Source organism: Mesoplodon densirostris, chromosome 1 (genome assembly GCF_025265405.1).
Source record: "Mesoplodon densirostris isolate mMesDen1 chromosome 1, mMesDen1 primary haplotype, whole genome shotgun sequence".
NCBI lineage: Eukaryota > Metazoa > Chordata > Mammalia > Artiodactyla > Ziphiidae > Mesoplodon > Mesoplodon densirostris.
In genome coordinates this window covers 106,467,594-106,494,733 of record NC_082661.1, presented here as the reverse complement: position 1 = coordinate 106,494,733, position 27,140 = coordinate 106,467,594, and the positions used below count along the sequence as shown (strand labels likewise).

General features: G+C 63.7%; 2 protein-coding genes across 2 annotated transcripts in view; one reads left to right on the top strand and one right to left on the bottom strand.

Annotated features, from left to right (window-relative positions):
* The first annotated feature begins 1,856 nt into the window (after positions 1 to 1,856).
* NAT8L (N-acetyltransferase 8 like) lies at positions 1,857 to 6,193 on the top strand. The gene is made up of 3 exons (XM_060089485.1): positions 1,857 to 2,232; positions 3,582 to 3,746; positions 5,826 to 6,193. The coding sequence occupies exons 1-3, from the start codon at positions 1,857 to 1,859 to the stop codon at positions 6,191 to 6,193; spliced, it is 909 nt and encodes a 302-aa protein (XP_059945468.1).
* Positions 6,194 to 12,427: 6,234 nt separating this feature from the next.
* The window catches only part of POLN (DNA polymerase nu), a 192,851-nt gene continuing 178,138 nt past the window's right edge, over positions 12,428 to 27,140 (bottom strand). Inside the window, exons 22-26 of the mRNA XM_060106912.1 lie at positions 25,848 to 25,958; positions 23,288 to 23,366; positions 17,064 to 17,131; positions 13,661 to 13,722; positions 12,428 to 12,607 (exon numbers count right to left, since the gene is read on the bottom strand). Of these exons, the coding sequence (XP_059962895.1) occupies positions 12,428 to 12,607; positions 13,661 to 13,722; positions 17,064 to 17,131; positions 23,288 to 23,366; positions 25,848 to 25,958 (500 nt within the window). The remainder of the gene's footprint in view (positions 12,608 to 13,660; positions 13,723 to 17,063; positions 17,132 to 23,287; positions 23,367 to 25,847; positions 25,959 to 27,140) is intronic.

The following is a 27,140-nucleotide window of genomic DNA, read 5'->3' as shown; positions in this document are numbered from 1 at the left end:
GGGCCTGGTTCTCTTCCCTCCTGGCCCGCATCAGGGAGCATAAGAGTGTCCTCCTGACCCCTGGTCTGGCACTCGAGCCCAGCCTTGCCTTCTTGGAAACCCCTTGACCCCTCCAGGCCACCAGCTGCCATCACCGCCCCTCCACCCCACCCCACCCCCGCTTCTGGGTGTTTCCTTCTTGGACCCCTTGCATGCTGTCCTCTCCGATCGAACATGCTTCCTGCCATCCAGCTGGCCATCCTCAGGACGCCTCAGAGCCTAGTCCCGCTGTGTCTGGTCAGTGTCACTCGGCCCCCAGGCAGCACGTGGAGGGGTTTCTGAATGGACGGATGAGTGCCTTTGAGATTTTCTGTGATCCCCCTTGGCTCTCCTGGAAGGTCACAATCTAGGCCCAGACAAATCCTGGCATCTCCGAAGCACAGCGTGGGGGTGACTTCCCAGCTGGCTGGCCCTCCCCCTACGACTTAGCGCTAGGGTCCGGCCTGTGGCCCAGATCAGCTCCTGGGTCCGGGATCCTCCCTCTTCTCACTCTGCCTGGGTCCCTCAGCGCGACGCCGCGAGGGGTAGTCCCTTTCCTGTCCTCTAGGTGACCATAGCTGCCTCGCTGGGCCCCAACGGGGGCTGAGGGTCCTCAGGCCTGGACCCCTAAGCCTATCTCCACCTGCGCGGGTATGAACTCAGCTCCAGGCTGCCCTGTGGGGGTCACCTGCGGAGAACTGGGGCGACGCGGGGAAGGGGATTCTGAGATGCAAGGGGCTGGGTTCGTAAAGTGCTGGGGGCGGGCCTGGGACTACCTGTCCTCCCACTTCCACCTTCCCCCTTGCCCCCGGCCCGCAGCTTCAGCGGGTAGGGCTCGCAGGGACCCGGAGCACGCGCCGAGAGCACCCCCTGCACCTGCACCGAGATCGTGGGGCGCATGCGCGGACCAAGGAGGGCGGGGGCCGAGCCGGGATGGGTCCTGTGGGTCCCACATCCCCGCGCTGGCGGTGGGGATCCGGTATCCGAGTGGGGCGTACTGCGCTGCGTGGGGACGCGCTGGGCTGCGGGCGACGTGGGCATCAGACCCCTCTCTGACAGCGTCCCCGCGCCTGCAGCCCGTGCGGCCCCGGGCGCAGGTTCCCAGGGGCGCCGGTCGGGGGAAGCCGGGGCGCCCCCTCCCCAGGACCCCGGCCAGGCGCCGCGTTCAGACAAAGGGGCGGGAGATGGAGATGCTTCCGTGACAGCGCCCGGCGGCCGAGGAGGAGGAGGAGGACGAGGGCTGCGGGCTCCGGTGGCGCGGCCCCAGGTCCGGGCGCTTACAGGCCCGCGCTGAGCGGCGGCGGCGCGGGGACGCAGGGGCCAGGCGGGAGGCGCCCAACCCGGAGGCCCGCGGAGCGCCCGTTCCGGGCCGGGACCCCGGCCGCAAGCTCGCTCGCTCGCTCGTTCCCGGCCACCTCGCGGGGCTCGGCCGCTCCGTCGCTCCCCGGGCCGCCCGCGCCGCCCCCGCCCGGCCGCCGCGCAGCGACCAAGTGTGCCATCGGGCGGGCGCGGAGGCGGCGTCTGCTCCCACCCTCGAGATCACATGGTGACCCCCGGCAGCCAATGCAGTGGACGCTAGGACCCTGCGGGACCCCGGGCGCCGCGACTGCACCGGCGCCGCTGCATTATAAATACTTCTCCAAAATGCGGCGTAGCTCCCTGCGCGCGCCCCGGCCGCCCGCCGCCTCCGCCCCGCGCTCCTGAACAGCCGCCGCCGCCGCCGCCGCCGCCGCCGCCGCCGCCGCGGGTCCGAGGGCGCCGCGCCCTTGCCCTGGGCCCGGGCTGAGCCCGCCCGCAGCCCGGCCCGCGTCCCTGCGCTGCGCCACCCGGCCGGGTGCATGCATTGTGGGCCTCCCGACATGGTCTGCGAGACGAAGATCGTGGCCGCCGAGGACCATGAGGCACTGCCGGGGGCCAAGAAGGACGCGCTGCTCGCCGCCGCCGGCGCCATGTGGCCCCCGCTGCCCGCCGCTCCTGGGCCGGCCGCCGCCCCCGCCGCGCCCCCACCCGCGCCGGGCCCCCAGCCCCTCGGCGGCACGGGGGGCGCGGAGCTGCCGGAGGGGCGCGGCGTGTACATCCGCGAGATCCGCGCGGCGGAGCAGGAGGCGGCGCGCCGCATCTTCTACGACGGCATCATGGAGCGCATCCCCAACACGGCCTTCCGCGGCCTGCGGCACCACCCGCGCACACAGCTGCTCTACGCCCTGCTGGCCGGTCAGTGCGCGGGGACCCCGCGGGGACGGCGGGGTCGGGGCCGCGGCCGGCCGGGCGCACCCCCACCTGCCGCAGTCTGCGCCCGCCCGGCCCTCTGGTGACGCGCGCGGGACTTCCTCCGGCCCGCTCGCCCCCGCCTCGGGCCGGGGCCTCGTCCTGGGACGGAAGCGGACCCCCGCCCCCCCTCGTACGCGCGCGGATACGCACCCGCGCGTTCTGCCGAGGCCCGGGGCGAGGTGGCCCCCAGCGCTGGGGCCGGCCCGGGCTCCCGGCCAAGGCGCGCCGGGCGGGGGCGTGGGAACCAGTGCGGGCCGGGTGCAGGGGCTGCGGGCGGGGAACTGGGGTCTCCAGCTGCGTCCCCTTCCTGGTCATCCCTGGTGGGGGCGGGGTGACGGCAGGTAGCGCCCGCTGCCGAGGCCCAGCGCCTGGCGCGTGTAACTATATATAATCCGTGGGGCGGGGGAGGCTGCCTCGGCGGCTCTGAGCGCTAATTTATGAGGGGAAGACAGCCGGCTCCCTGGGGTTCCGGGGGAGGGTGTGCGCTGAGGATGCAGAGCGAGGGGCAGTGGGCCCTCACGGTGGGCGGCCCCGACAGGGGCCTTGGGGCTTTGCCCCTTGAGGCTCTGTCGCGGGAGGGTGGTTCTCCCCATTTCAGAAGTGAGGAGCTTGAGGCTGGGGGGTGGGACTTTCCCAAGGTCACGCAGCAGAGGCACTTTCACTGCAGGCACGTCTGCATCCCGGTAGCCTAGGCTGGAAGCAGTTTCCCCCTGGCCCCTGTCCTCGCAGCACCCAGAGGCTGGCCCAGGGAGGGCTCTTGGCTGGGGCCCTCCTGCTGGAAGGCGGGGCCCCCACTTCCCAAGGGTGGGACGGCCTGCAGGTGCCTGGCCAGGCAGCTCTTTGGCACCCTCCCCCGCCCCGCCCCGTGTGGGCCAGGCTGTGGACAAAGCCCCTTCCCCAGCTAGCGGGCCGGGGCGATGGGCAGGGGCCACCCCTCAGTAGCCCTGTCCTGGGCTGTGCCCGCCAGCTATTGAGGGCAGCCTGCCGAGAGGCCACTGCGGTGCTCAGCATATTAAGAAATTCTATGATGTCAGGTTATAAAGGTAACGTGTCCGATGGTGAGAAGTTTGATAATAGGGAAAAGTAGAAGGAGCAGCTGTGATGTTCTTTGCTCTTCCGGAGAAAACAGGCCTGGCGTATTTGGCATGGTCTCTCCTCTGCGCATGTCCCTAACTGGCTTATTTACCAGGGGGCTGGTGGGCCTGGGTCCGTCTCCCCCGCGCTGGTCTGTGGGGCTATCCCTGCAGGCTCTGCCCCACCGACCACTCACCGGGCGCCACCTCTCCCCGCAGCGCTCTGTTTTGCCCTGACCCGCTCGCTGCTGCTGACGTGTCTGGTGCCAGCAGGGCTGCTGGGCCTGCGCTATTACTACAGCCGGAAGGTGGTCCTCGCCTACCTGGACTGCGCGCTACACACAGACATGGCCGACATTGAGCAGTATTACATGAAGCCCCCTGGTGAGTCCCCGGGGGTCTCTGGACTCCTCCTCCCCCCTTCTCCCTCCTGCCCTCCTCCCCAGCCCCTCCTTCTGGCAGAGCTGCCCCCAGCGCAGCAACCTCGGGGCGGGCCTGGGGCAGGGGCTGGGCACAGGTCAGCCTGGGCTGGGGCACCCCCGTGACCTGAGCCTTCTGGGTGCCCAAGGGCTCTGGCCGCAGGCTGGCAGGCGCTGGGGTTGGCAGGACTAGGCCCTCTCCGCTGAGTATGGCCGGGCTTCCGTCCTGTGTCTTCTGAGGGCAGGGCTCTGAGTGGCCTGAGCTGGCCCTGGGCCATGGTGTCCTGGCCCTGCTGTTTGTGCTGCCCTAGTGCTTCATGGGGGGAAGAGGGTCTTTCTCACCTCTCTCCGGTCCTGTTGGGCGTGCCTTGTTGGATCCTGGGCCGGCCTGGAATGCTAGGGCCCTGTGTGGCAGAGGACCACATGGTGGGGAGAGGGCAGAGGTCACTCTGGGGGAATGAGGACCCTAGGAGAACAGGGGTCCCACTTCTGGTCTCTGGGCCACTTAGTAAGCCCAGGGTCCCGCCCTGGCCTTCTGTAGAGGGAGGGGCTGGGACCTGGTCTGGAGCCATTCTTTACTCTCCAGGCTGGCCTTGAGGCAGGGTGGGTCCTGGGAGGCAGGGTCCTGCTTTTCTCCATGCCTGGAGCTGGGGCATGAGGGCCTTCCAGGTGCAGGAAGGTCCCTGAGGAGAGGGACAGAGTGCCCCTGGTTGGTTAGGGTCTAGCAGCATCCTGGTGAGTGCCAGGGAAGGGCAGTGGGGACAAGAGAGGCAAGGCATCCCGGGACAGGGGTGACGCGCTCTGGCCCGGCCAGCTCCTGCGCTCTGGTGGCTGGTCTTTTCCCCGCCCCGAGGCTGCCTGGCTGGCCTTGGGCACCTTTGGTTCTCCTTGACCCTTTCCCAAGCCCAAACAAAGCATCTTATCAGCCTCCATGGAGCTCTGGCTTCAGCCTGGCTCCCCCCAGGACGGGAGGGGACAGAAGCGTGAGACCCACCGGGCACCAAAGCCCAGGCTGCAGGAGCAGAAGAGGGGTTGGGGCCCAGCGTGGCCCTGCCCTCTTTGGAGTGCAGTGTCCTTGGGTGTGACATGGGGGGCAGGGCCCTGCTCGCCCCTCCTGAGACGTCTGGTGGGTGTGCAGGAAGATCCTGCAGGGGCAGAGAGGCTGGACAGCGGCTGGTGGGGCCGTGCTGGACTCGTGGGAGCTGCTTCCGCAACGGGGGAACCGAGGCCTGGGGAGGCACGAGGCTCCCAGGACTGTGCTGACCTCTGACCTGGGCCTGGGCAGGTGGGGAGAGCCCGAACTCCCGGACAGTGGGCAGGTCCGCCGGTGGAGGGGGCGGTCAGCTCCTTCCCGAGCTCAGGCCACGTGTCCGGTCTCAGTCTCGGGGTCTGACGGTGAAGGAGACCGGAGACTGCCTGGCAGAGCTGACGGGCTGATGGGGGCCGCGTTGGCAGATGTGGTAGAGGAGGACCCCCAGGCGTAAGGCGGTAGAGTGAAGAGTTCTTCCGGGTTGGGGTCCGGGGAAGGAGCGTTAGCCGGGGAGGGTTTGGCTGCTGCAGGAGCAAGGCTGGGGCGGGGGCCTGGGGGTGGCTGGTGGGAGGACATGGCAGTGGAGGCTGGCGTGGCTGCGGGTACGGCGTGTGCAGGCTGGGCTCCTCGGAGCAGGCACTGCCCCCTGGACTTGCCTCCTGTAGCCTCTGGCCCTGGGTCCCTAGAGGAGATGGCTCTCCCCGTGGCCTGTGCCCTGCAGGCCTCTCCCCTCTGGTCTTCATCCCTCTGTCCCTCTTGCTCCCTCATCTCCCTGAGGTCTTCCTCCTCCTCCTCCTGCCCTGCGTGGGGCCGCAATTGGTCTGGGCCGGGGGTGGGGACGGCTGGCCTGACCACAGGGCTGGCTGCCCAGCCTCAGGCCCAGGGTCAGGGTGGCTCCAGGGCTGCTGCAGGCAGCAGGCAGATTGGGCCTGGTTCCCTCTGCCCAGAGGGCTCTGCCGGGGTGGCTGTGTCATGCAGTAGCGCCAGTGGCCCTGACCGCCCCGTTCCCCGCAGGCTCCTGCTTCTGGGTGGCCGTGTTGGATGGCAACGTGGTGGGCATCGTGGCAGCGCGAGCCCACGCGGCGGACAACACGGTGGAGCTGCTGCGCATGTCGGTGGACTCACGCTTCCGTGGCAAGGGCATCGCCAAGGCGCTGGGCCGTAAGGTGCTGGAGTTCGCCCTGGTGCACAACTACTCTGCCGTAGTGTTAGGCACGACAGCCGTCAAGGTGGCCGCCCACAAGCTGTACGAGTCGCTGGGCTTCAGGCACATGGGCTCAAGTGACCGCTACGTGATGCCTGGCATGACCCTCTCGCTGGCCGAGCGCCTCTTCTTCCAGGTCCGCTACCACCGCTACCGCCTGCAGCTGCGCGAGGAGTGACCGCCACCAACCTGCCCGCTGTCCCGCCCACCGCCCCATCCACCTGTGCCCTCCTGCCCGCCGCCCGGGCTGCTTTCAGACGCTCACCTTGGCGTTTGTGTTGGGTTTTTCCTTTTTCGGCACCACACGGTTCTTTGGCTGGTTCTTGGGGGGGTGCGGGGCCGTTGCTCATCCGTAACACCTGGCGAGGTGGGTTGTTCCCAGCCACGCCCCTTGCCCTCCCCAGTCTGCCGGGGCCGCGTCCTGAGGAGTGACAGCGTGGACCACCGTGAGCCCACGCAGCTGCCCGGCTCTGGCGCGAGGGGCCCCTTCCAGCCCACCCCCAGGGTGGGGGTGGGCCCAGCCTTGCCCACCAAGCACAGAGCCTCTGTAGCGAGGCCCCCGCTCAGCAGACCCCTGGCCACCAGCCAGGCGGTGGCTCAGCCATCAGTCCCCAGCAGGCGTGGCCTGCTGCACCAGTCGGCCACTGCCCCACGGGGCGCTGAGCTGGCTGCGGGCCCGCTTCGCTCTGTGCATGCTGAGGATGTGGCCTGGCCGCAGCATGCCGCATGCCCACAGCCTCCCGCCCCCTGCCCTGCCTGGACTGGACCCAGACTGGTGAGCGCCCCCACCCCCAGCCTCTTGGGAGGCCTGACTGTCCACCTTGCCCCTTGCTTCACCCAGTTCAGCTCTGCTTTGACATCGGATCACCTGTCTTTCCTTTTGGTACCTGCCCCTCCTTTGCCCGGGCTTTGCTGATGGGTGGCATCGCCCAGGTGTGGTTCCCATGGCAACATGTTGTACAGCTGTGGTCAGGGCCCTTCAGGAGAGCAGGGTAGGAGGCAGTCATGGGGTCATCTCTCCCCCAGTGCCAGCTTGATCCTGGTGGCCTCCCCCAGACCTCCCTGAGGACCTCCTGCCTTGCGGCTGACGGGCTCTGTCCTGTGAATCTTACCAACCCAGGCTGCTGCCTGTACCACTGAGCCCACAGCTTCTCCCAGCCTGAAGCCGACCTATTTTTTAATAAGTTATTTAGACAGAATAGCACTCTGCATGACTTTAATTCTTGGGACAAAACGGTAGTTTATACCTTAACACACACACACACACACACACACACATCTGTGTGGTCTAGAATGCACTATTTCTGGCCCAGTTGGGTGGGGTGGGTGGCCGGGTGGGTGGAGGGTTTCAGTTTGGAATCTGGAGGGAGACCCTGACTTAACATAATTTCCCGCCAAAGAGCATTCCTGCTTTGTGAGGAGGCTCCGGGCCACCTCTGTCGAGCTTAGCTCTCGTGTTGCAGGACGGAGGGCAGGATGGGAGCAAGTTCCTGGTGGCCTTCCAGGGCAGGAGGCTCTGGGGGACCAGTGCCTCCACCCTCTCCTTCTTGAGGTCTCAGGCAGCGGCCTTTGGGTGCGGGGGCGGCCCAGAGGGGGAGAGGAAGGTGGTGGTTGGCAGTGCCTGCATGTCCAGCTGTAAGCCCAGACCTCGCCTGGTGGCAGGAGGGCAGAGATGCCCGACAAGACCCCCTTATTTGGGGATTTGGGGGAGGGGAAAGTGGCAGGCGTCACGGGCCACTGAGCTGGGTCCCATGTGCGGGACCGTGGAGGGAGCATTCTTAAAGAGGCGCTTTGGAAATAAGCAGATGGACGGAACAAGCCTAGTTTCCTGAGGGGCCTTTTGTGCTGTCAGCAACTGAGATATTTGCAGAACATTGTACAGACCCCGTGCTCCCCTGTACATTTCTCCCTGGTGGCGCCCGGTCCCTACTCGGGGATGGGAATTTTGTAGACTGTACAGAAATCGGCACCCTATTTTCTTGCAGCTCTCAGATTTTGTTAATCTGGATTATACAGACAGACGTAAAGTGTTTTAGCAAAATGGAAAACAAACAGTTGTGCCTTTTTCCTCTTTCTGTTTGGTTCGGTGTCGGCTTGGGGTGGCCTTAGTTGGCATGGGGCGAGTTGGGGCTGCAGCTGGCCTGAGGCCTGGCCGGGTGGGAAGGGCAGGTGGGGGCCCGTGAAGTCCACGTGGTGGGTCGTGTCTTGTCAGGTGTCAGGTGGTGGCACTGGGACGCTGCCAGCTTCCTCTGATCCTGTGCCTTTGGACCTCCCGTCCCTGGGGTGGGGCACGTGGGTGGGGCCGCTGGAGCCCCCGGGACTGCCCACGTCTCCTGGCATCGACCAAAGTGCCTCGCTGGTGTTGCTCCTGGCAGTGGTGTGGCCCCTCCTGTCCTGCTGGTGTCTGTCGATGCTGTGTCCTCCCCACGCCCCAGTCGGTGGCCCAGAGGGTGGTGGGTGCTGGCTGGGCTCTTGACCTTTCCTTATGCCCTCTTGTTGCTGCCAGGAGAGTGCCAGGAGGGGTGTGGCAGGGTGGCCATGTGTCCGGAACTCTGCTGTCCAGCTGCTGCCTGGCCCCTGAGGTGGGCAGAGGCACCCATGTGCCCCAGGCTGGGGGCATGCTGAGCCCAGGTCAGGACCCCTGCCCGGCCAGCGTGCGGCTCCTGAGCTCCTGAGGAGCACGGGGCGCAGGTCTCCCGTCCTTCCTCCAGCCTGGGAGCTAACTGCTCCACAAACATGCACTGAGATGTGAATTTTATACCTTTGTAGAAATTCTGATGTTACTTCTTCTACCTCTGTGAAGCGTCCTCCTGGGGTCCTGCCCAGTGATGTGTCTGGGCAGCTTCTCTGCACTGGGCAGCCCTGGGCCCCCTCCCCTCCCTACTGGCTCCTGGGCCTCCCCAGACTGGAAAGCCAGCCCTGGGCCCGGCACCTGTGCTCAGGGGTTGGGCTTCCAGGGCTTCTGTTGTCTGTTTCTGGAGCAGAAAGCGGAAGGCAGAGCGCTCAGGATGTCTACGTTAGATGAACCTGGAACACAGGCCCGATGGGCACCTCCAGGCAGTGAGATCCAGGGCAGCTGAAGGCTCCAGCACCTCTGGATGGCCCAGTGCCACCAGGGTCCTGGCATGTGGCTGGCGGGCTGTCCCAGGGGTAGCTCCCCCTGCCCAGGTATGGGCTCTTCAGACAGCTGGCCTCCGAGGATGGGCAGCCAGGGTGGGTGGTGTGCGTGTGTTGAGGCCAGCCAGGTGGCCCGGCCCCAGGAAGGGCCGGGGCAGTGTCTCCCACCTGGTACCTCCATCGTGTCCGGCCTGGCCTCCCCCTGCTGCCCTTGGGTGGAATTGGGGAGGGACGGGGGCCAGAAGGCTTGGGCTGGGAGGCCACACGGTCCTGGGGCGGCCCCTACCCTGCTCTGGGTGTCCTTTCTCAGGTGGCCCCTCTGGCATCGGGCAAGTGCTTAGGAGGCTCTCTGGGCCACAGGGCCTGGCTCTGGCCTCTGGGAGGCATGTTGACACTTGTGGATGTGGGTCTCTGCCCGTCCTCAGGCGCTGGGCACATCCCTGGGGCCGCCTTCCCGTCAGTGTCTGGGGGACGGCTGGACAGTGGCCCCCAGGCCTTGGGAGCCTGCTGCCTTTCCCTGGCCATGTCTTCCGTGTTCCTGCTGCTCCTGTGTCTGTTTGAAGCCGCTTCTGTGAATCATTTTGGCCACAGGCTGTGTACCTGTGCTGGTGGCCCTCTGGCCGAGGCTTTTGGGTTCGAGTTCTGGGCTGGGTGTGGGGCAGATCCTGGACTGTGTTTGCTCCATGGTGGCAAGGACAGGCTCTCAGTGATGGCGTGAGGTCCACTGACAAGTGGGCTGCCCGGGGTCAGGGAGGGGGAGCCCCAAGCTACTGTTGTTGGATGTGGTTTTTTAACAGCAATAATTAGCCATTTTGGAAAAGGGGTGTGCCTGTGTGTGTGCATGTGTGCCTGTGGGTACGTGCACACACGTGTGCCTCTGCGTGTGTGTGTGTGTGTGTGCAGGGAGGGAGCCTGGGGCCCGAGGGCCCACTCTGGCTGGGAAGGGGCGGCTGGGAGGCGCTCGGCAATGCGGCTGGCCTGAGGCCTCGTTCACGCTCCTCCTCCGGACCCAGCGGACCTTGAATCTAGCGCTCCTTCCTCCCTGGCCAAGGGTGCCGACAACCTGTGTGAAGGAGGGTGACCAGGATGAGCTTTTGCCCAGCTCTCTGGCCGTATGGGGAGGGTGGCAAGGGCAGTGACACTCAGCCAGACTGGCCGAGATCAGATTTGTTTGACCACAGCTGCCGTGGACGCAGTGTCCTTGGGCACCAGAGCCTGGAACGTGTCATGGTGGCTGGTTTCACTTACTGTGTTTACCGTTAGTGAGCCCAGGACTGTGGCGTCTGTCCTGACATCCCAGGATGTACCAAACAGCCCCCGAGAGGGCCCGGAGGGGCCGTGCACTGCGTCCAGAGGAGACAGGCTGCAGGGCTGGGGAGAGGGTCCCAGGCTTCCTGTGCGTGTGTGAGCGATGGGAGGGGCCGGGAGCAGTGTCCCTCCACCTGCCCAGACCCCAATGCTGCTGTTTTTCAATAAAACCGGAGTTGATGGAACCAGGCTCCATGCTTTCTTGAGGTGTCGTCTGCGCGACGCTGGGCCAGGAAGGGCTGCTTTCCTGGAGATGCTGGGCCCCTCCTCCCGGAGGCCGGACCAGGTGCCTGGGTGACCTGTGGGCTGAGAGGCCCCCGTTTCTGTGTCAGTCAGGGCTCTCCTGCAGGCCTGGGGGTCTGCCCGTCTGTCTGACGCCTCCTTGGAGCACGTCGGCTCTGAGGGATGGCACGAGGTGTGGGACCCAGGTGGGAGGGGCAGTGGGACCCCCAGTGTCTGTAAGGAAGGGAGGGTGATGGAATGGGGGTGTCCAGCTGGAGAGCAGGGCATGGGGGTGGGGCAGGGACATTGAGGCTCAGGGTGGACATACACCCATCCGTGTCCAAAGGCTCCTGCAGCCCACCCAGCGTGGACGGCTCTCCACAGCAGGCCTTCCCCTGGCTGCACTCTCCTGCCCTGGCCCGGCTTCTGGGTGGGAAGGAACGTCCTCGCAGGGTCCATCCACCCCTCAGCCCCGAGGGTGTCAGGCGTGTTCCCTTCTTGCGGGTCTGACTGGGACGCTCTGGGATGTGCCCACCCCACGTAGCTTCCCCCCACAAGGCACATGGCGGTCTGCGCTGGCCCAGAGATGTCAGCTCCCAAGGACGGTCGTTTGCTTGAGTGAGATGCTCCTTGTGAAGCCCGGCAGTGGTCTTGCTTCTGAGGTGACAGAGCATGAAGACAGGCTGCCACTCAGACATACGGACACACTACAGAGGCAGTGGCGTGGAGGGCCCTGGCAGCTCTCCAGGTTCTGGGATGTTCTATCACATGGCGGTCAGGCCTGGCCATCTGGACCCTGCACACTCCATAAGACCAGTGACAAGATCTTGAAGTCATGAGAAAAACGGGCCTGGGCATGATAAACTGTGACAATCCACGTCACTCAGAAAAGATGATGCCACGTCCCGTGGGCTCTAGTTGCCATTAGACAGGAGCAGAGTCCACAGCCGGTGGCGGGGGGGAAACCCGTGCCCACTCCTGGAGCTGCATCTGGGCCCTGTCAACATGCTCGCCCTGCCCTGGGTAGGCGCTGCACCCCACTTGGAGGGTGGCATGCAGAGCCTGGACCCAGACCAGGGTGGTCTGGGAATGGGGCCCCGGGATGAGACAGGCGGCTGGGCAGTGGTGCGGGGCAGGGTCGGGGGGAGCCCCGCTGCAGTCCTGCTGGGACACCTGTCCCAGTGAGGTGACCTTCCCGTGCCTCAGTGTCCCCACCATGCCAGGGGGTGGCACCTCTGTCACAGGCTGCTGTGAGGCTCCAGGGGTGCATGGGCCATGCCCTCCCTCGGCCCTGGGGGTCTGTGAGAACCGGCTCGCATGGACACCTGGCCAGCAAGCACCTGTGCACGGGCCCCTCTGGCCCTCAGGAGGGTGGTCAGGCTGTGATCTCTGGCCAGTACGTCACTGCCCTGGCCCTGGAGGCCCTGGGAGCCAGATGGCTGGCAGCTCCTGGGCACCCGCGAGGTGGTGAGCAGCTGTCAGCCTGGGGCAACCTAGGGCTGGGCCACTCCTGCCTGGGGTGCTTGCCCTGGCTGTGCCCAAGTGGCTGAGGGCTGCGTACATGGTGTATCCCACCCACGGGAAGAATTCACGCGGACAGGCCCGAGCACTTTCACAAGAGGCGTTTACTCCAGGGGGCACCCAGCTGCCCCAGCTCCAGTGGGAAGGTGGCCCTAACCGAGTACCAAGTGCTTGACTCTGACCTTGGGGAAGGCCACACAGCGGGCTGGTGGAAACCAGTTCTCTTCCCCGCTGTTGCCTGGGGCTACAGACCAAATGAAGGCGAAAAATGCGTGCACGGGGGTAGGCGCTCAGGGGCCTGCGGTGGCTGAGCGGTTGCTTGGAAACTCGGCAGGACGGTGGTGGGGTCATGGGCCCGGGCCTCCTGCAGTGGTGCCAGGTGTCCCCACGAGCGGCCGACGCTCAGGCTCACCTTCAGGGGCACCTGCGGGTGGCAGCCAGAGGTGAGCGCCAGGCCTTCCCAGCCACTGCCCAGACCCCCACGCGGACAGCCACTTGCCCCAAGACACACGATTAGACACGGCCACAGCAGCTCAGCTACGGACAGACGCACACTTACACACACGCGGCAACAGGTAAACGGGCTCACCGCACACCCACCCTGTCACGATGCCTCGGCCTTGGCTGAGCCCCCCTCACCTGCCAGGGCCCCTGTGTAGCAAGGAGCTCATAGGGGCTGGCCAGGCAGGGGGCTCTGGCGTAGGGAGGTGTGTCCTGGGGCCACCTGTGGTCCCCCAGGGGGATCAGCTAACTTCAAGAGGTGCAGAGGGGTCTGGAGAGCCCTCCTAGGGACCTGATCCTGAGGGCGCCCTTGACCACGGCTCAAGAGCTCCCTCTCAACGGGAGGGGGCCACTCACAGCTGCAGCCCCCTGCCACCTGCAGGGCTACTAGTGGGGTGAGGCGGGGCTTCCTGGGCTGCTGGGGACCTCGGGGCCCCCCACGTCTCCACCTGCCACAGGAGCAAACGCCAACCACTCCAGAACACGGGAGTTCCCGCCCCCAGCTGGGCCTGCGTGGGCGCTCCTTCATGCTGCCAAGCTGCCCCCCGCAGGGCGAGGTGAGGGGTGAAGTTAACGGTGGGATGGGTGCAGAGGCCCCAGGGGCACAGAGCATGGCTGCTTCCACGGCAGGGAGGAGGGAGCGACCATGGGACGAGGGGCAAGCCATCCTTCCCTGCAGTCTTTCCAGGGTCTCCAAGGTGCTTGCTGACCCTGTGCAGGCCCATGTGCAGGACTTCAAGGACGTTCACCTCCTTATTACTCCTCCACCTTCCCCACCACCCTGGGGGAGCTTGGGCCCGAAGGTCTTCCCGGTGAGGACCTGGAGCCCCGTCTGAGAGCCAACAGCCAGCAGTCTGGCTGGGACTGGCTTGGCACGCCCAGGTGCACCTGGGGCAGGTGAGGGTGGCCTGGGGGGAGGGCTGATGAATTCCTCCCCCAAGCCTGGCCCTGCCTGGCTCCTGCCCCGCCCCCTTACCTGCAGCTGCAGCTCCACCGCCGGCACGTGCTGCAGGGCCTCCATGGTTCCCCTGACGAGGGCTGGCACAAAGGCAAGACAGAAGGGCAGCCCGAGCCTGCCTGGCAGAGCTGGCGCCAGGAGGACACCCGGGCCCCAGCCTTACCCCAGCCCCCAGGATCCCCGGTTCTCCCAAGTCCACACAGTCATGGTCACCTGTACTGGTTGCTCTGGCAGCCACTGCGGTTCTCCCCAACTAGTTCCAACTCCCACTGGCATGTGCTTGAAGGCGCCTTAATGGGCCCCAACAGTGGGTGCCGCGAGCAGGGCCCTCGGGTCCCAAGCGTTGCTGTAGCCCCGGCCACACGCTTGTCTGCAGCTGTGGGCGCCCCGTGCCAGCGCCCCCCACCCCGCCCCGGGTGGCCAGGCCAGGCAATCCTGCTGGGCCGAGCAGCCCAGGCAGGACGACCTGTGCTTCCACCGAAACCCCTGTGAAGTTTCACATGCCCGTGACGCTGCAAGGACAGCTCCATGGCACTGGGGGCCGGGCCGGGAGCAGCCCGGCGGGAGGGGCTGGCTGGCTCTGTTCCTCAGGGTTTGCTCCAAACCCTTCTGCCCCTTTGATAAATGAATATTTCATTCCACCCTAAGTTATCTGACATTTCAGTACAAAGATTGCCAAAAGAACGCCCAAGGAATGGGCGGAGGCTGCCTTGTTCTCTGTCCTCTGCGGCCCCAGGGGTCCCTGGCTGACTCGCAGGGGCACGGGGCCTGGGGTGTCTGGTGCAGGATCAGCGGCTGCCCGAAGGCCTCGCTACCCTCTCTGTGCTTGCAGAGGGACACTGGTGTGGCCGGGGAGTGGGGAGCCACTTGCTGTGGCTCCTGGGTCCGGCTGTGGGGAGGTGGGCGGGCAGCGTGGGCCCAGCCCGCTCTAGGGGAGCCCTGCAGAGGGCCCGGCCTCCCTGGGGAGCTGCAGGGGTGTCCAGGTGCTTCTAATGGGAGGAGTCGGACCCTGACACCCCCTCACTGGGTGTGCAGACAATGCCAGGTCCTCCTGTGTATCCCCTCCTTTGTGCGACTGACTAAACGAGTGACCCCAAGTAACCACTGGGCAGAGGGGCGGTGGCGGTCGGGCAGAGCTGGCTCTCTCCCAGGCCTCTCCCTGGGGTGACCCGTGTCCCCGGCCTGCACCATATGGCCCATGAGGGCAGGGTCCCTGGGCTGGGGGCCCCAGAGCCACATCCTGGGTCTGCCCTGTGGGCCGCCATCAGGTGTGTCCTGACCACCCAGCATTTCAGAGATGGCAGCCAGCCCCGGCCCCCACTGGGTTCACCTGTCTCGTGGTCCGTGGCTGGGTCGAGACCCCAGAGCTCTCCCAGCACAGTGCCAGGTGGTGCCTCTGAGTGCTGGCCTGTGGCCGAGGCCCCTGCATCCCTCAGGGAGCCACAGGGAGCAGAGCCTCAATGCCTGCCAGAAACAGTTAGCAGTTGCCCCCAGGATGAACGGGAACTGGACTGTTCCTAAGAGGGCTCCCTCCAGATGTAGAACTTTTTCTTTCCTTTTTAACCAGCAGCTGAGCACCAGCCAATCCCATCAAATCGTTTGTTTCAGGCCCATTATTTCCAAACAGATTTCAAATGATGATGTAGGATAGGCCCCCCTGTAGGATGAAGCCCTGTGTAGGATGTGGCCCCGTGTAGGATGGGGTCCCATGTAGGATGAAGCTCTTTTTTTTTTTTTTTTTTTTTTTTTTGCAGTATGCAGGCCTCTCACTGCTGTGGCCTCTCCCGATGCGGAGCACAGGCTCCGGACGCACAGGCTCAGCGGCCATGGCTCACGGGCCCAGCCGCTCCGCAGCATGTGGGATCCTCCCAGACCGGGGCATGAACCCGTGTCCCCTGCATCGGCAGGCAGACTCTCAACCACTGCACCACCAGGGAGGCCCCTAGGATGAAGCTCTTGTAGGATGGGGCCCCGTGTAGGATGGGGGCCCGTGTAGGATGGGGCCCCATGTAGGATGGGGCCCCATGTAGGATGGGACTCCGTGAAAGATGAAGCCCACGTAGTATGGGACCCCGTGTAGGATGGGGCCTGGTGTAGGATGGGGCCCTGTGTAGGGTGAAGCCCTTGTAGGATGGAGCCCCATGTAGGATGCAGCCCCATGTAGGATGCGGCCTCATGTAGGATGCAGCCCCGTGTAGGATGAAGCCCTGTGTAAGATGAAGCCCTGTGTAAGATGAAGCCCTGTGTAAGATGGGGCGCTGGGTAGGATGAGGCCCTGTGTAGGATGGGGCTCCATGTAGGAAAGGACTCCGTGAAAGATGAAGCCCTTGTAGGATGGGGCCCCGTGTAGGATGGGCCCCGGGTAGGCTGAAGCCCTATGTAGGATGAAGCCCATTGTAAAATGGGGTCCCGTGTAGGATGGGCCCAGTGTAGGGTTAAGCCCCATGTAGGATGGGACCCTGTGTAGGATGTGGCCCCGTGTAGGATGAAGCCCATTGTAAAATGGGGCCCCGTGTAGGATGAAGCCCCGTGTAGGGTTAAGCCCTGTGCAGGGTTAAGCCCCGTGTAGGATGGGCCCCGTGTAGGGTTAAGCCCCATGTAGGGTTAAGCCTCGTGTAGGATGGGGCCCTGTGTAGGATGGGGCCCTGCCATGGGTTGGTTTCCCAACTGTAAGATGGGGGTGTGTGTAGGCTGGGGTGCTGAGGATAGTGGTCTCACCATTTTTCAGGGCAGGTCTCTGCAGGTGGTGGCGGAGCTAGGGGAGGGCTCGGCCAGTTGTCACTTGGGAGCTGGTTGGGAGGCTGGCGCCCAGCCCTAATACCCAGCCCTGTACTCTCTCCACCCTCGGCCACCTCCCTCACAGGCCCTGCAGGGCCTAGAGGGACCAGGGCCCTAGGGCTCCTGCTCTCACTAGAGAGGCAGAAGAGAGGCCCCCATGCCCACTGCAGTGGTGGTTGTTTAGGGGAGGAGTCCTGCCCAACCTGAGGACTGAGTCAGGGGACAGGTGGTCTCTAGCTTCAGAGAATCCCGGAGGGCTCACAGCGGGTGGTGCCTGTCGCGGGGGCAGGGTGGGACCCAGGCTTGGAGTCTGTGCTCAGCTTGTGGGCCTCAGCCACCCCGATGCTCCAGCACTAACCCTGCTGCCGGCCCCACCGCCTGGCTCCCTCCAGCCTGGGGTCCCAATGCCACCCCCATCTTTCTGGGGCCCCTGGGGCTGATGCAGGGCCCCCAGTAGGGCACTTAGTGTTCCCCAAGGGCTGCTGGCCAGGGAGTGGCCGTCCAGACCTCTCAAGGGCCCCCAAACAAGGCTGGCCCTTCTGCAGGTGACACACAGCAGGTGCAGGGAGCGGGCCTGTGAGCCCCCAGGGAGATACTGTAACTATTCGTGAAATAGAAACAACCCTGGTTCCTCAGGGCTCACCTGCGAACTCAGGAATCTGTGAATCCTCCACTTCAAACAGCAGCTCGTCGTGAATCTGGGCAACCAACCTGCAAGACATGCGGTTGAGGGAGTCGCCCCCGTGCGTGGGCCTTCTGTGCTCTGTCCCTGCCTGTGACAAGGGGTGCAGGGTGGGGCATGTGCACAGGGGCACGTGGGGCGCTGCCCGGTGCTGGCCAATCCACCTAGGTTTTGGCACAAGGTGCCCGTGAGGATGTGGCTCGGTGGGGAGTGGGAGGACCCAGGCAGGGGCTGGTGGGTTGGGGGTCAAGGCACCGTCACCAGGACAGCCTGCAGGAGGAGGAGAACACAGGTTAGAATGATGCATTGGAGGCAGAGGGCCCAGGATAAGAGGGTCCGGGCGACCCCCTGCCCCCACCCCCCAACCTGGGGAGCCTGACGAGGACACGGTGGGGCTGAGCATTTTGAGGAAGAAGAGCCCCCCTTGGACCATCGCAGGGGCAGGGTCCCTGACAGGCTCTACTCGAGGCCATTCTGCAGACACAAGGCCCCAGCATGTCCCTGCTCCTGGGTCCTGACCCACGGCCTGGGCACCTTGCTGTTGCCCTCCTGGCCACTCCCCGTCCCAGAGACACCACGCTCCCCGCCTGGGTCTGGGCCCAGGGCTGAGCTCCAGGGGAGGAGTCAGCACTCACTCCAGCCCCCTCCGCTGGGGGAGTCCTTGTTCGGTGCCCTACTTCTCTGAGCCCCCTCAGGCACCCCCTTGAGGGGTGTCTGTCCCCTCCTGCCTCTGGGTGAGGAAGAGGGGGGGTGTGGACGCTGCAGTGGAAGGAGATGTGTAGGCAACAAAGGTGCTGCTGAGGGGCAGGGCTCCTGGTGGGACGTAGACTCAAGAGCCAGGGACTGGCAGGTGTGCATGTGTGCAAGGGGTGGGGATGGAGGAGGAGGACACCCCAGGGATCGGCCCTGGAAGCTCTTCTTTGGCCGCACGGAACACAGTCTGCAAGGATCTGGCCAGCATGGGCCAGGCGTGCCCCATGCTTAGAAGGTAGGAGCTGGGGGCTTCCCTGGTGGTCCAGTGGTTAAGAATCCACCTGCCAATGCAGGGGACAGGGTTCAAGTCCTGGTCCAGGAAGATCCCACATGCCACGGAGCAACCAAGCCTGTGCACCACAACTACTGAGCCTGCGCTCTAGAGCCCACAAGCCACAACTACTGAGCCCGTGAGCCACAACTACTGAAGCCCACGCACCTAGAGCCCGTGCTCTGCAACAAGAGAAGCCACCGCAATGAGAAGCCTGCTACACCGCAATGAAGAGTAGCCCCCGCTCACCGCAACTAGAGAAAGCCCGCGTGCCACAATGAAGACCCAACGCAGCCAACAATAAATAAATAAAATAAATAAATTGATTTAAAAAAAGAAGGTAGGATCTGGGTTGGCTTCTGACACCTGCTGGGGGCTATGACCCCAGGCCCTGTGCCAGCCCCTCCTTGGGGTGGACGAAGGAGGCGCGCCCTGTGCACTCAGGGAGGGGGGAGGCGTGGTGCAGGATGGTCTTGAAGGCCTGTAGCCTTCAGGGAAGGAGGGTAGGCATGTGGGGGGGTGGGGGGGCGTGTGCTTTGCCCTCTGTGTGACCTGGTCTCTGCCTCTAGGACGCTGCTTCCGAGGGAAGGGGCCATGTCCTGTCCTTGTCACTGTACAGCCTGTGCACACTTGTCACCATACTGTGTGTGCACGCTTGTCACCGTACTGCCTGTCCACAGCAGGCACAGGGCTTGCAGACAGAGGCAGCGCCTGGCAGAGCTGTGGGCCCAGGGGCACCAGGGAGCTGGGGCTGCACAGGGAGGTGAGGCGAGGCCCCCGGACAGGGGTCACCACAATGGTGAGTCCGGCCAGGGGCAGGGAACAGTCTTCAAGCCCAGTGCAGAGACGGATTGTGCCGGTGCTTTCAGAAGCTGTGCAGGACTTTGTAACCGAGAAGCACAGGACTCTACCCCGAACCACTCTCCCCCTTTCTCTGTTGTTGGGTCAGGGTGAGATGAGGCTGTGTTCCCAGCCACATGCGGTGGGTACCCCCCAGCTCCCAGGAAGGCTCTTGAAAGGGCTGACGTGTGGAGGGACGGGGGCTGGTACCCTTTCTATCACCACTACTTTCTCCTTTTGCCTACTATGCGTTGTGATTGCTGGAGTGGCCACCTCCATCAAGGCACCAAGAGGGAAACGGCCAGGGAGCCAGAGGGACTTCAGTCTTGTCGCCCTGAGCCTCTGAACCAAAGTCAGCAACTGGATTCCTCACAATGGGGGAAAGTCCACCTTTGAGTATGAGCTGCTGTGAGCAGGCACAGCGCATCCTGCTCGTGGGAGTGAATCCCCAGGGCATGCTGGGTCCAGCCCAGGCAGCAGGCTGCTGGCCGACAGACCCCGCAGTCCCCCCAAGGAGGGGGCCTGTATTTTGTGCGCAGCCTCTGGCCAAGGGCTCTCGGCACCATCCTCCGGGCAGCCAGACCGGGCTGGCAGCCAGACCAGGCTGGCAGCATTGGCATTTACTTTCTTAAACTGACTTCTAGGCCTCTGGCGGGGTCTTAGGCTCCCGAGAGTTTTCATACTTTTTGAAATTACATTGTGAAATTCTGAGTTGCTGGTGTGGCAGCAACCTAAGAATAGGTTTGAATCGTTAGTCGCTCACACATCACTCTCACAGCTGACTGCGACATTACCATATCTCCAGTTGGAAACTGGGGCATAGGAAATGCACAGGAGGCGCCCAGGTGGGGCAGGTGAACACAGGTGTCAGACCCGTTGTTTCCCAGGAAGCGAGCTGATGGCTGAGGAACTTCCCGTCCTTTTGTCCTGCGCGGACAGGCCGCACATAACCGCGCTCTTGTGGGGACACCCCAGGAGAGCCTCACCTCACCTCCCAGCTGTGGCCCGGCTGGCCGTGGCTGCCTGGGGTAGCTCCCTTCCAGGCGCCCTCAGCTCTGAGCACATCGTGAGGACACATCTGAGAGCACAGGCGCACGGTGGCTGAACCCCAGGCCTTCCCGTGGCCTGACCACAGTCCTTGAGAGACACGGCGAGGCCCCACGCCCCTGCCGTTATGCTGTCGTCCTGACTTGTGCAGGTGACCACAGACGGCCGCTCTGGGGAGCTTGGTCTCTGTGCCCCCGCAGTTCCTCTGTGCTGTCAAGGTCAGGTTTCGTTAACTGCTCTGCGTCCTTCCTGCTGGACCAGCGTGGCGTCCTCCCGCCCCCAAAGGTCCACTCCGGCCAGTGGCTGCTGTGGTCCAGGCTATGGTCCAGGGGCTTGCTGGCTGCCCCAGCCTTGCTTCCCATACATCCTCAAGGGCCCAGGTGCTGCAGAGCCCTCTCCACCTGCTGCCCTGTCACCGTGGGAAGTCCAGGGCCTGCTGCCCCCATGTCCCTCGAGGCCGCTCCTCGCTGCTTGGCTGGTCCTGTCGCCTCCCCTGGGCCCCAGGCACCTTCTCTGCCCCTTCCTGAGATGGGGAGAGCAAGAGCCCACATGCCGGGCTAAGCCTGACCACAGATGCCCTCGGGTTGCTGCCAGGTGGGCAGAGGGCTGCCTGTGTGGTGAGATGACCCTGCTGTCCTGTAACCACAGGCAAAGGAGCAGGGTAAGTGTCCTCTGAGGCTGCCATGCCGTCCAGTGGGGAAGCAGTGGGGCTGCGGTCCTCTGCACGAGCCCAGGGCAAGGAGAGTCTGCAGCGTGCCGGGGGGGCCCGGTGCTGGTCTAGCTCTGGTGATTTGGGCCGTGTTGCACCATGCTCTCGGGTTCCCTTCTCTACATGCAGGTGTTGGAATCGACAGCCTCCAAAGCTTCTTTCCAGCCCCAACATGGTCTGAAACCCGGAAGGGCCTGTCATGGGGGTCCCACGTCGGAAGAGAGGAGGTCGCCCCCCCGACAGCTCAGCACGAGGCCAAGTGAGCTCTCGGCCGGCGCTTGGGGTCACGAGCCCCCTGGCCTTCCTTCCTCAGCCCGTGGGCAGTGAGTGGAGGCCGTCCTGTGGGTCCAGCCCGTGGGGCACTTTGGGGTGACTGGACCAGGTGCCAGGAGCCCCAGGGATGCGTTCCAGTCACGTTGCTTCAGGCAGATACCAGCTCACGCGTGGCCCGCATCTGCCTGCCCCCCCGACCAACGTCATCCTAGACCTTTCCTGCCACTCCAGGGAGAACAACTCAAGTTCACACGCACAGTGTGGACGGCCGTGTTCCACATAGGCCTGCTTCGGTTTCTGAAATGACACGAAGCGGTTAACGTGTTCTGTTATGAAACGCGTTTCCTGAAGACAACACAGTGCTGGCAACAGGGATGGCCACAGGGTTTCTGAATTCCTGGATGAGGATTGTCACCAAAAAGCCCCAGACCCTCATATGCCACTTCCCTTACCCATCCCACAGAAACTGGAGATGGACCAGACCTCCTAGACGTAAGGTATCGCGGACACGGAACAAGTGGCGCTAGCGCGGGCCCCACACACCCTCGCGCGTTTTACCCTCAGAAAAGACACAGGTGACCAGGATGCACAGATTCGGGAGCCAAGCAGAAAGCCACGAGGAACCCCGGATGGAAGAGACATCTGGCCTCGCGTGTGCGTGTCCCGGCGACTGGGAGCATTTCCCACTCGGCTCCCGCCCCCTCCCCTCCCACAGCTGCTGCAGAAACCAGAGACAGCAGCCCAGACCCTGGTGCAGCTACCGCAGGGCACCTGGGGTAGCGCTTATATCCTGCCGGGTCTCAGGCTTCTCACCCTCTGTCCTTCCTCCCAGCCCTGGGGTGACAGCCCGGGGTGTGGCTGCTCCTTCCCAGGGATGTAAGGTGAACCACGGACCAGAGGAAGTGCCCGGTGCAGGGGCTGCAAAGGCGGAGGCCAACAGCGGTGGAGCCTGGGAAAGTCTTCTCCCCTCTCCTTTACTAGGACACGACCCCACAGGCCAGGGCCTTTGCCCCGGACACACTTCTCTACAAAGTTGCTGAAATTGCCAAAAGAACGTAGGCTAAAACATCAAAATGAACAGGAGGAAACATCTGAAGAAGTAAAGGTGGAAGCTTGTTAAGCAAAGATGAAAGATCTCAGGCAAGGAAAAAATCCCATGCCTTGAGGATGTAAAATAGTATCAGAAGCCAAAAGAAAACCATAAGCTCACATGGAAAAGGGTGGCCACAGGCCAACAGGCCCCTGTGTCCCAAAGGTGGCGGGAGGAGGGTCCAGCTGTCCTCTGTGCTGGTGATGCCCCGTAGGGATGCGGGGGAGTGAGCAGACACCCCTCAGGGTGGGGCCCGTGAGACCACTTAACACTTCATAAATTTTCACCACCTAACCCACCTTGAGCTTCCTCCCCAGGTGCAGACAGGCTGACGCCCGGGAAGGGCTCCTCAGCAGGCAGGCCCACGCTGGCCCACACGTGGAGCCTAAGAGGGCCCAGAGGGGTGGCAAACAGACCTGGAGACCAAAGAGGGAGGGAGGCAGACCTCCTGGGGTCAGACATACTCGCTTCTCTGGGGAGCCCAGGTGGGCCGACCGGAGGGGATCCTGGGATTCGGGAGGAGAACCCACCCCCTCCCACCTGCACCCAGGCCAGGACCTTGGGCGGGCCGAGGGGTGGTTCTGGGCCAGCAGAGCCTGGGACGAGCACGCCTGGTCACCCAGACCCCCGGACACTCCCTCTGCTCGGGGTGTGTACCCAGGAGAGCAACCGAGGCAAACGTGGAGCCTGGCGAGAGCCTTCGGGGCAGGGATGGCAGCAGAAGCCGGGCCTCTGGCTCGCTTATCAGGGGCTGGGAGCGGACGCAGTGTGGAGCCCTGTGTCCTGTCTGAGGGGCCGCGGGGCCCACCCAACTCTGAGGTGGGCAGCTGCGTGTGTACCCCTGGGGACGTGCCCGAAGGGGTTCGGGCTCACTGAGGGGAGACATTTCTGCACCAGGCAACCTGGGGAGACTCAGCGTGCTCCGGGGTAAGTGGGCCCTTGGACGCCTTGCTTAGCCCCAGCTGGGAACAAAGCGTTCTCCTGGGAGTGCTGGGAGCACCTTGGCTGAAGCGGGTCCCTCCGTGGGGGTCAGCGAGCTTGTCCGGTCCGAGCCCCGGAGGGAAGTGGCCAGTGTGGCTTCGCATCCAGGAGGCATCTGCCCGCGGGCCAGGCGCAGAGCAGCAGGCCGCCCACCCGAGCCTTGCGGAGGGCAGGTCCGTGCCCTGGGCTGGGCCTGGGCCGGCTGGCGCTCACTCACTGACCTGGCCGTAAGGATGGGGGACGTGGCCACTGCTGTGAAGAGGTGGATCATGGCCATCTTGCAGAGGTCCGCGGCCGACCCTGTGAGGCACAAAGGGCGCTGGTTCATGAACAGTGTGAGGCCTGGGGCCCCGCAGCCCTGCCCGCCCAGGAGGGCTGTCTGAATTTTCTACACTGTGTAACACATGACCCCACACCCAGCAGGTGAGAACCACAGGGATCTACCATCTCTCAGTTCTTGTATGTGTGGCTGGGCCTTTGCTCAGGGTCTCGCAGGCTGAGGTCGGTGTGGACCTGGCTGTGTCCTCATCTGGGGCTCCACTGAGGAAGGCACACTTTCAGATGACAGGTTGCCAGCAAAATTCATTTCCTTGTAGTCACATGACTGGGGTTCCCGTTTCCTGGTGGCTGTGGCCCTCAGGTCTGTGCCACGGGCCCTCTCTCCAGCGTGTTTGCCCCTCCACGGCCAGAATCTCTGACTCTGACCCCTAAACATTCTTTCAAGGGTCCACCTGATCAGCTCAGGCCCACCTGGGATGTCCCCTTCTGATACGCTCAAGTCAGCTGACTGGGGACCCTACACCTGCCGTATAACACGACCTGCCCCTTGGAGCAGTGTCTCAGCATGCTCACAGTTTCTGACCACACCTGGGCTGTGCCCGCTGCACCAGCCGACAGGATGATGGAGCCCGGACGGCGGCCATGGGCTCAGCCCCCACTCCCTCAGCCCTCCCGCTGTGAAGCCCTTGAAGCTGGCAGAACCTTAGCCTCCCAGTGTGTGGAGTGGAGCTATGATATGGGCTTCTAGGACTTGGGCGGGATCAATCACATGGTCAGTCAGGCACTCTGGAGGTGCTGGCCAGCATAGGGGACACGCTTGTTCCAGCGCCAGGCAAACAATGGGTGTCTCAACAACCGGTTCAGGGCTTCCCCGGTGGCGCAGTGGTTGAGAGTCCGCCTGCCGATGCAGGGGACGCGGGTTCGTGCCCTGGTCCGGGAAGATCCCACGTGCCACGGAGCGGCTGGGCCTGTGAGCTGTGGCCGCTGAGCCTGCATGTCTGGAGCCTGTGCTCCGCAACGGGAGAGGCCACAACAGTGAGAGGCCCGTGTACCGAAAAAAAAAAAACAAAACGGTTCGGATCATGGGAAACAGACTGAAGTTCAGGTTTCCATTCCTGGCTTTAAGCTGCTCTAGCTGTTCAAGGCTCCTGAGGTTCACGAAGAAATAAAAGGTCCCAGTCAGTGGGCCGCCTCCCTCCACTGCAGGGTCACACTTCCCACGAGCGCGGCAGGAATGCTGGACGTGCAAGTCTGGTCTCTGCGACTGACCTGTCGGCCGCGAGGGGTCTCAGCGCCACGGGGACCCTCTGCCGGGGCTGGGATGTCGGGAGGCTTGCTACTTTAGGAGGAGGGGCAGAGCCAAGAGAGAGGAGGTGAGGGGCGGGGGGAGCAGAGCACGGGTGGGGTGGGATGAGGGAACAGGCCTGCCGGGCCCTGTGTCTGCCCAGGTGGAGGGACAGCTCCCTGGTGGGAACCGGCTCGGCTCAGCACGGGCAACGGCAGGTCACTTGTCCCGTGCTGTCCCGGCTCAGCTGGGAGATCACCTCTCCGGGGGAGCTCAAAGCGTGGCCAGGCTTCCTGGTCAGCTTCCCGTGTGGAGAGGTCTGCGTGCAGTTTTTTCTCCAAACCAGCTTCAAGGCCGCCTTGCACATGCCTCAGGGACAGAGGCGGGTGGTCGTGAGCCAACCACGGCCTCGCGTGAGAGAGCCGGCCTGAGACGCAGAGCCCTCTCAGGGTTGGAGGCTGTCACTGTGCTCTGCTCTCGTCTGGGTGGTCACACCGGCCAGGACCCGGGAAGATGCTACATGAGCCCAGAGCCGGTCCCAGCCGTCCTCCCACAGCTGCCACCGCCTCTCCTGCTCGCCAAGGCTGAGCTTAGCCGGGCAGCGCCGCCACACCGGCCTCTGTGCAGTACTCACTGAGGACTTGACCTTCCTGTTCCACCATCCATGCCTCGCACTCCGCGTCTGCTGGGCCCGGGCCACCCTCCTGCTGCAGAAACCCCTCTGGGGCTGGGGTCCTACCTCCAGTCTTCGTATCTGGGCCCAGGGACCTTTGTTCTCCATCCATGACCACTGGGGTCATAGGTGGGGACGTTGCCCGACCCCCAGGCCCACAAGGCCTCATCAGGACAGCGCCTAGCGCCGCCTCACACCTGCCCTCCACGCAGAGACTGTTGCTTTGGCCATTCTAAGGAAGACTGACGGATCCGTGGTGGGTACACTGGGGTTCGGATGCCTGCCAAGGATGAGGGCTGTGGCGGAGAAACCAGGCCGAGGGTCAAGGGACTGAGCTCCAGGTCTGACCCTGGCGCCGGCCAGATGACCTCCTGGAGCCTGTCTCCCGTCTGGCCTTGTGGGGTGCGTCGCAATCAGGAGAGGACCAGGTGCTGAGCACCTGCCCTGTGGCTCCCAGCAGTAACCGCCAGGAGGACGAGAGCAGGATATAGCCTGGCACCAATCTCCTGGGGCTGAAAACCGAGAAGCAGAGGGGCTCTGGCACCTTGCACCACAAAGTTCACCGCTTGCCGCTCTGCTTGAGCCCGGAGCTGCGGGTCGCATGCACGGATCCTCGGCAGCGGCCTCCTCCTGCCCATGATGGACACCACACAGCCTGCGTTACATGAAGGAAGAGCAAGATGAGAGCAGCAGTGAGCGGGCGGCGCGACGCCCTGCTGCACCCTCCCCTTTGTGGGCACAGCTGCTCTCAGATTAGGTCCTGGGGCCCCGCGGGAACCCTCCCTGCTGCAGCCGGAGCAACAGTGCCAGAGCTCCGCCCTGAGGCCTCTGGGTCTGTCTCTAGGGCAGGTGGGTTCTGTGGTGGGAAAGCAAGGACAGCAGCAGAGTAGCCTTTGCTTGCCTGGTGGCATGTTTTGCACACTTTCTAACTTCTAGCTGTGCTTAGATCTGATGTAGGACAGGAAGGGCTGTTTTTACACTATAAAGGTGAAAAACCACTTGTGGTTCTTGGGGACAGAAGTAATTCTGGACAGTGTGGCAGCTGGAATTGGGGAGAAAAGCATTAATCCTTAGTTCACTCAAGGAGGGGTTGATGGTCTGCGTCAGAGACCACATCCCTACACATGAGGGCACATCCAAGCTTTGTGGTGCCCAAAGCTTCCATAATTTGGGGTCCTCTTTAAGAGAATGAATGCAGAGGTGCTTCAATGGTTATGTTCCTGACCAGTGAGAACTTTGGTTTTACTAGGTGTTGGCAAGAACTAAATCCCCAACTTACACGTTATGTGTCTGAGGATTGGAAGAATTTCTCACATATGCAATAATTATAAAAATGACAGTGTATTAAGCACCTGCTACAATGCCAGGCAACGTATAATTTAAGTCCCCTAACTGTGATAGGCAGCGAGAACAGGGAGAGCCGTGCTTCTGACTGGCACATTCCAGTCTCTGTCTCTGTGTGTGTCTGGTGATTTTTCCTTTTTTATAAAATTTATTTATTTATTTATTTTTGGCTGCGTTGGGTCTTTGTTGCTGCATGCTGGCTCACTCTAGTTGTGGCGAGCGGGAGCTACTCTTCGTTGTGGTGCACAGGCTTCTCATTGTGGTGGCTTCTCTTGTTGCAGAGCACCGGCTCTAGGTGCGTGGGCTTCAGTAGTTGTGGCACATAGGCTCAGTAGTTGTGGTGCACAGGCTTAGTTGCTCCACAGCATGTGGGATCTTCCTGGACCAGGGCTCGAACCCATGTCCCCTGAATTGGCAGGTGGATTCTTAGCCACTGCGCCACCAGGGAAGCCCTGTCTAGTGATTTTTGACTGGATGCTGGGTATTGTGCGTT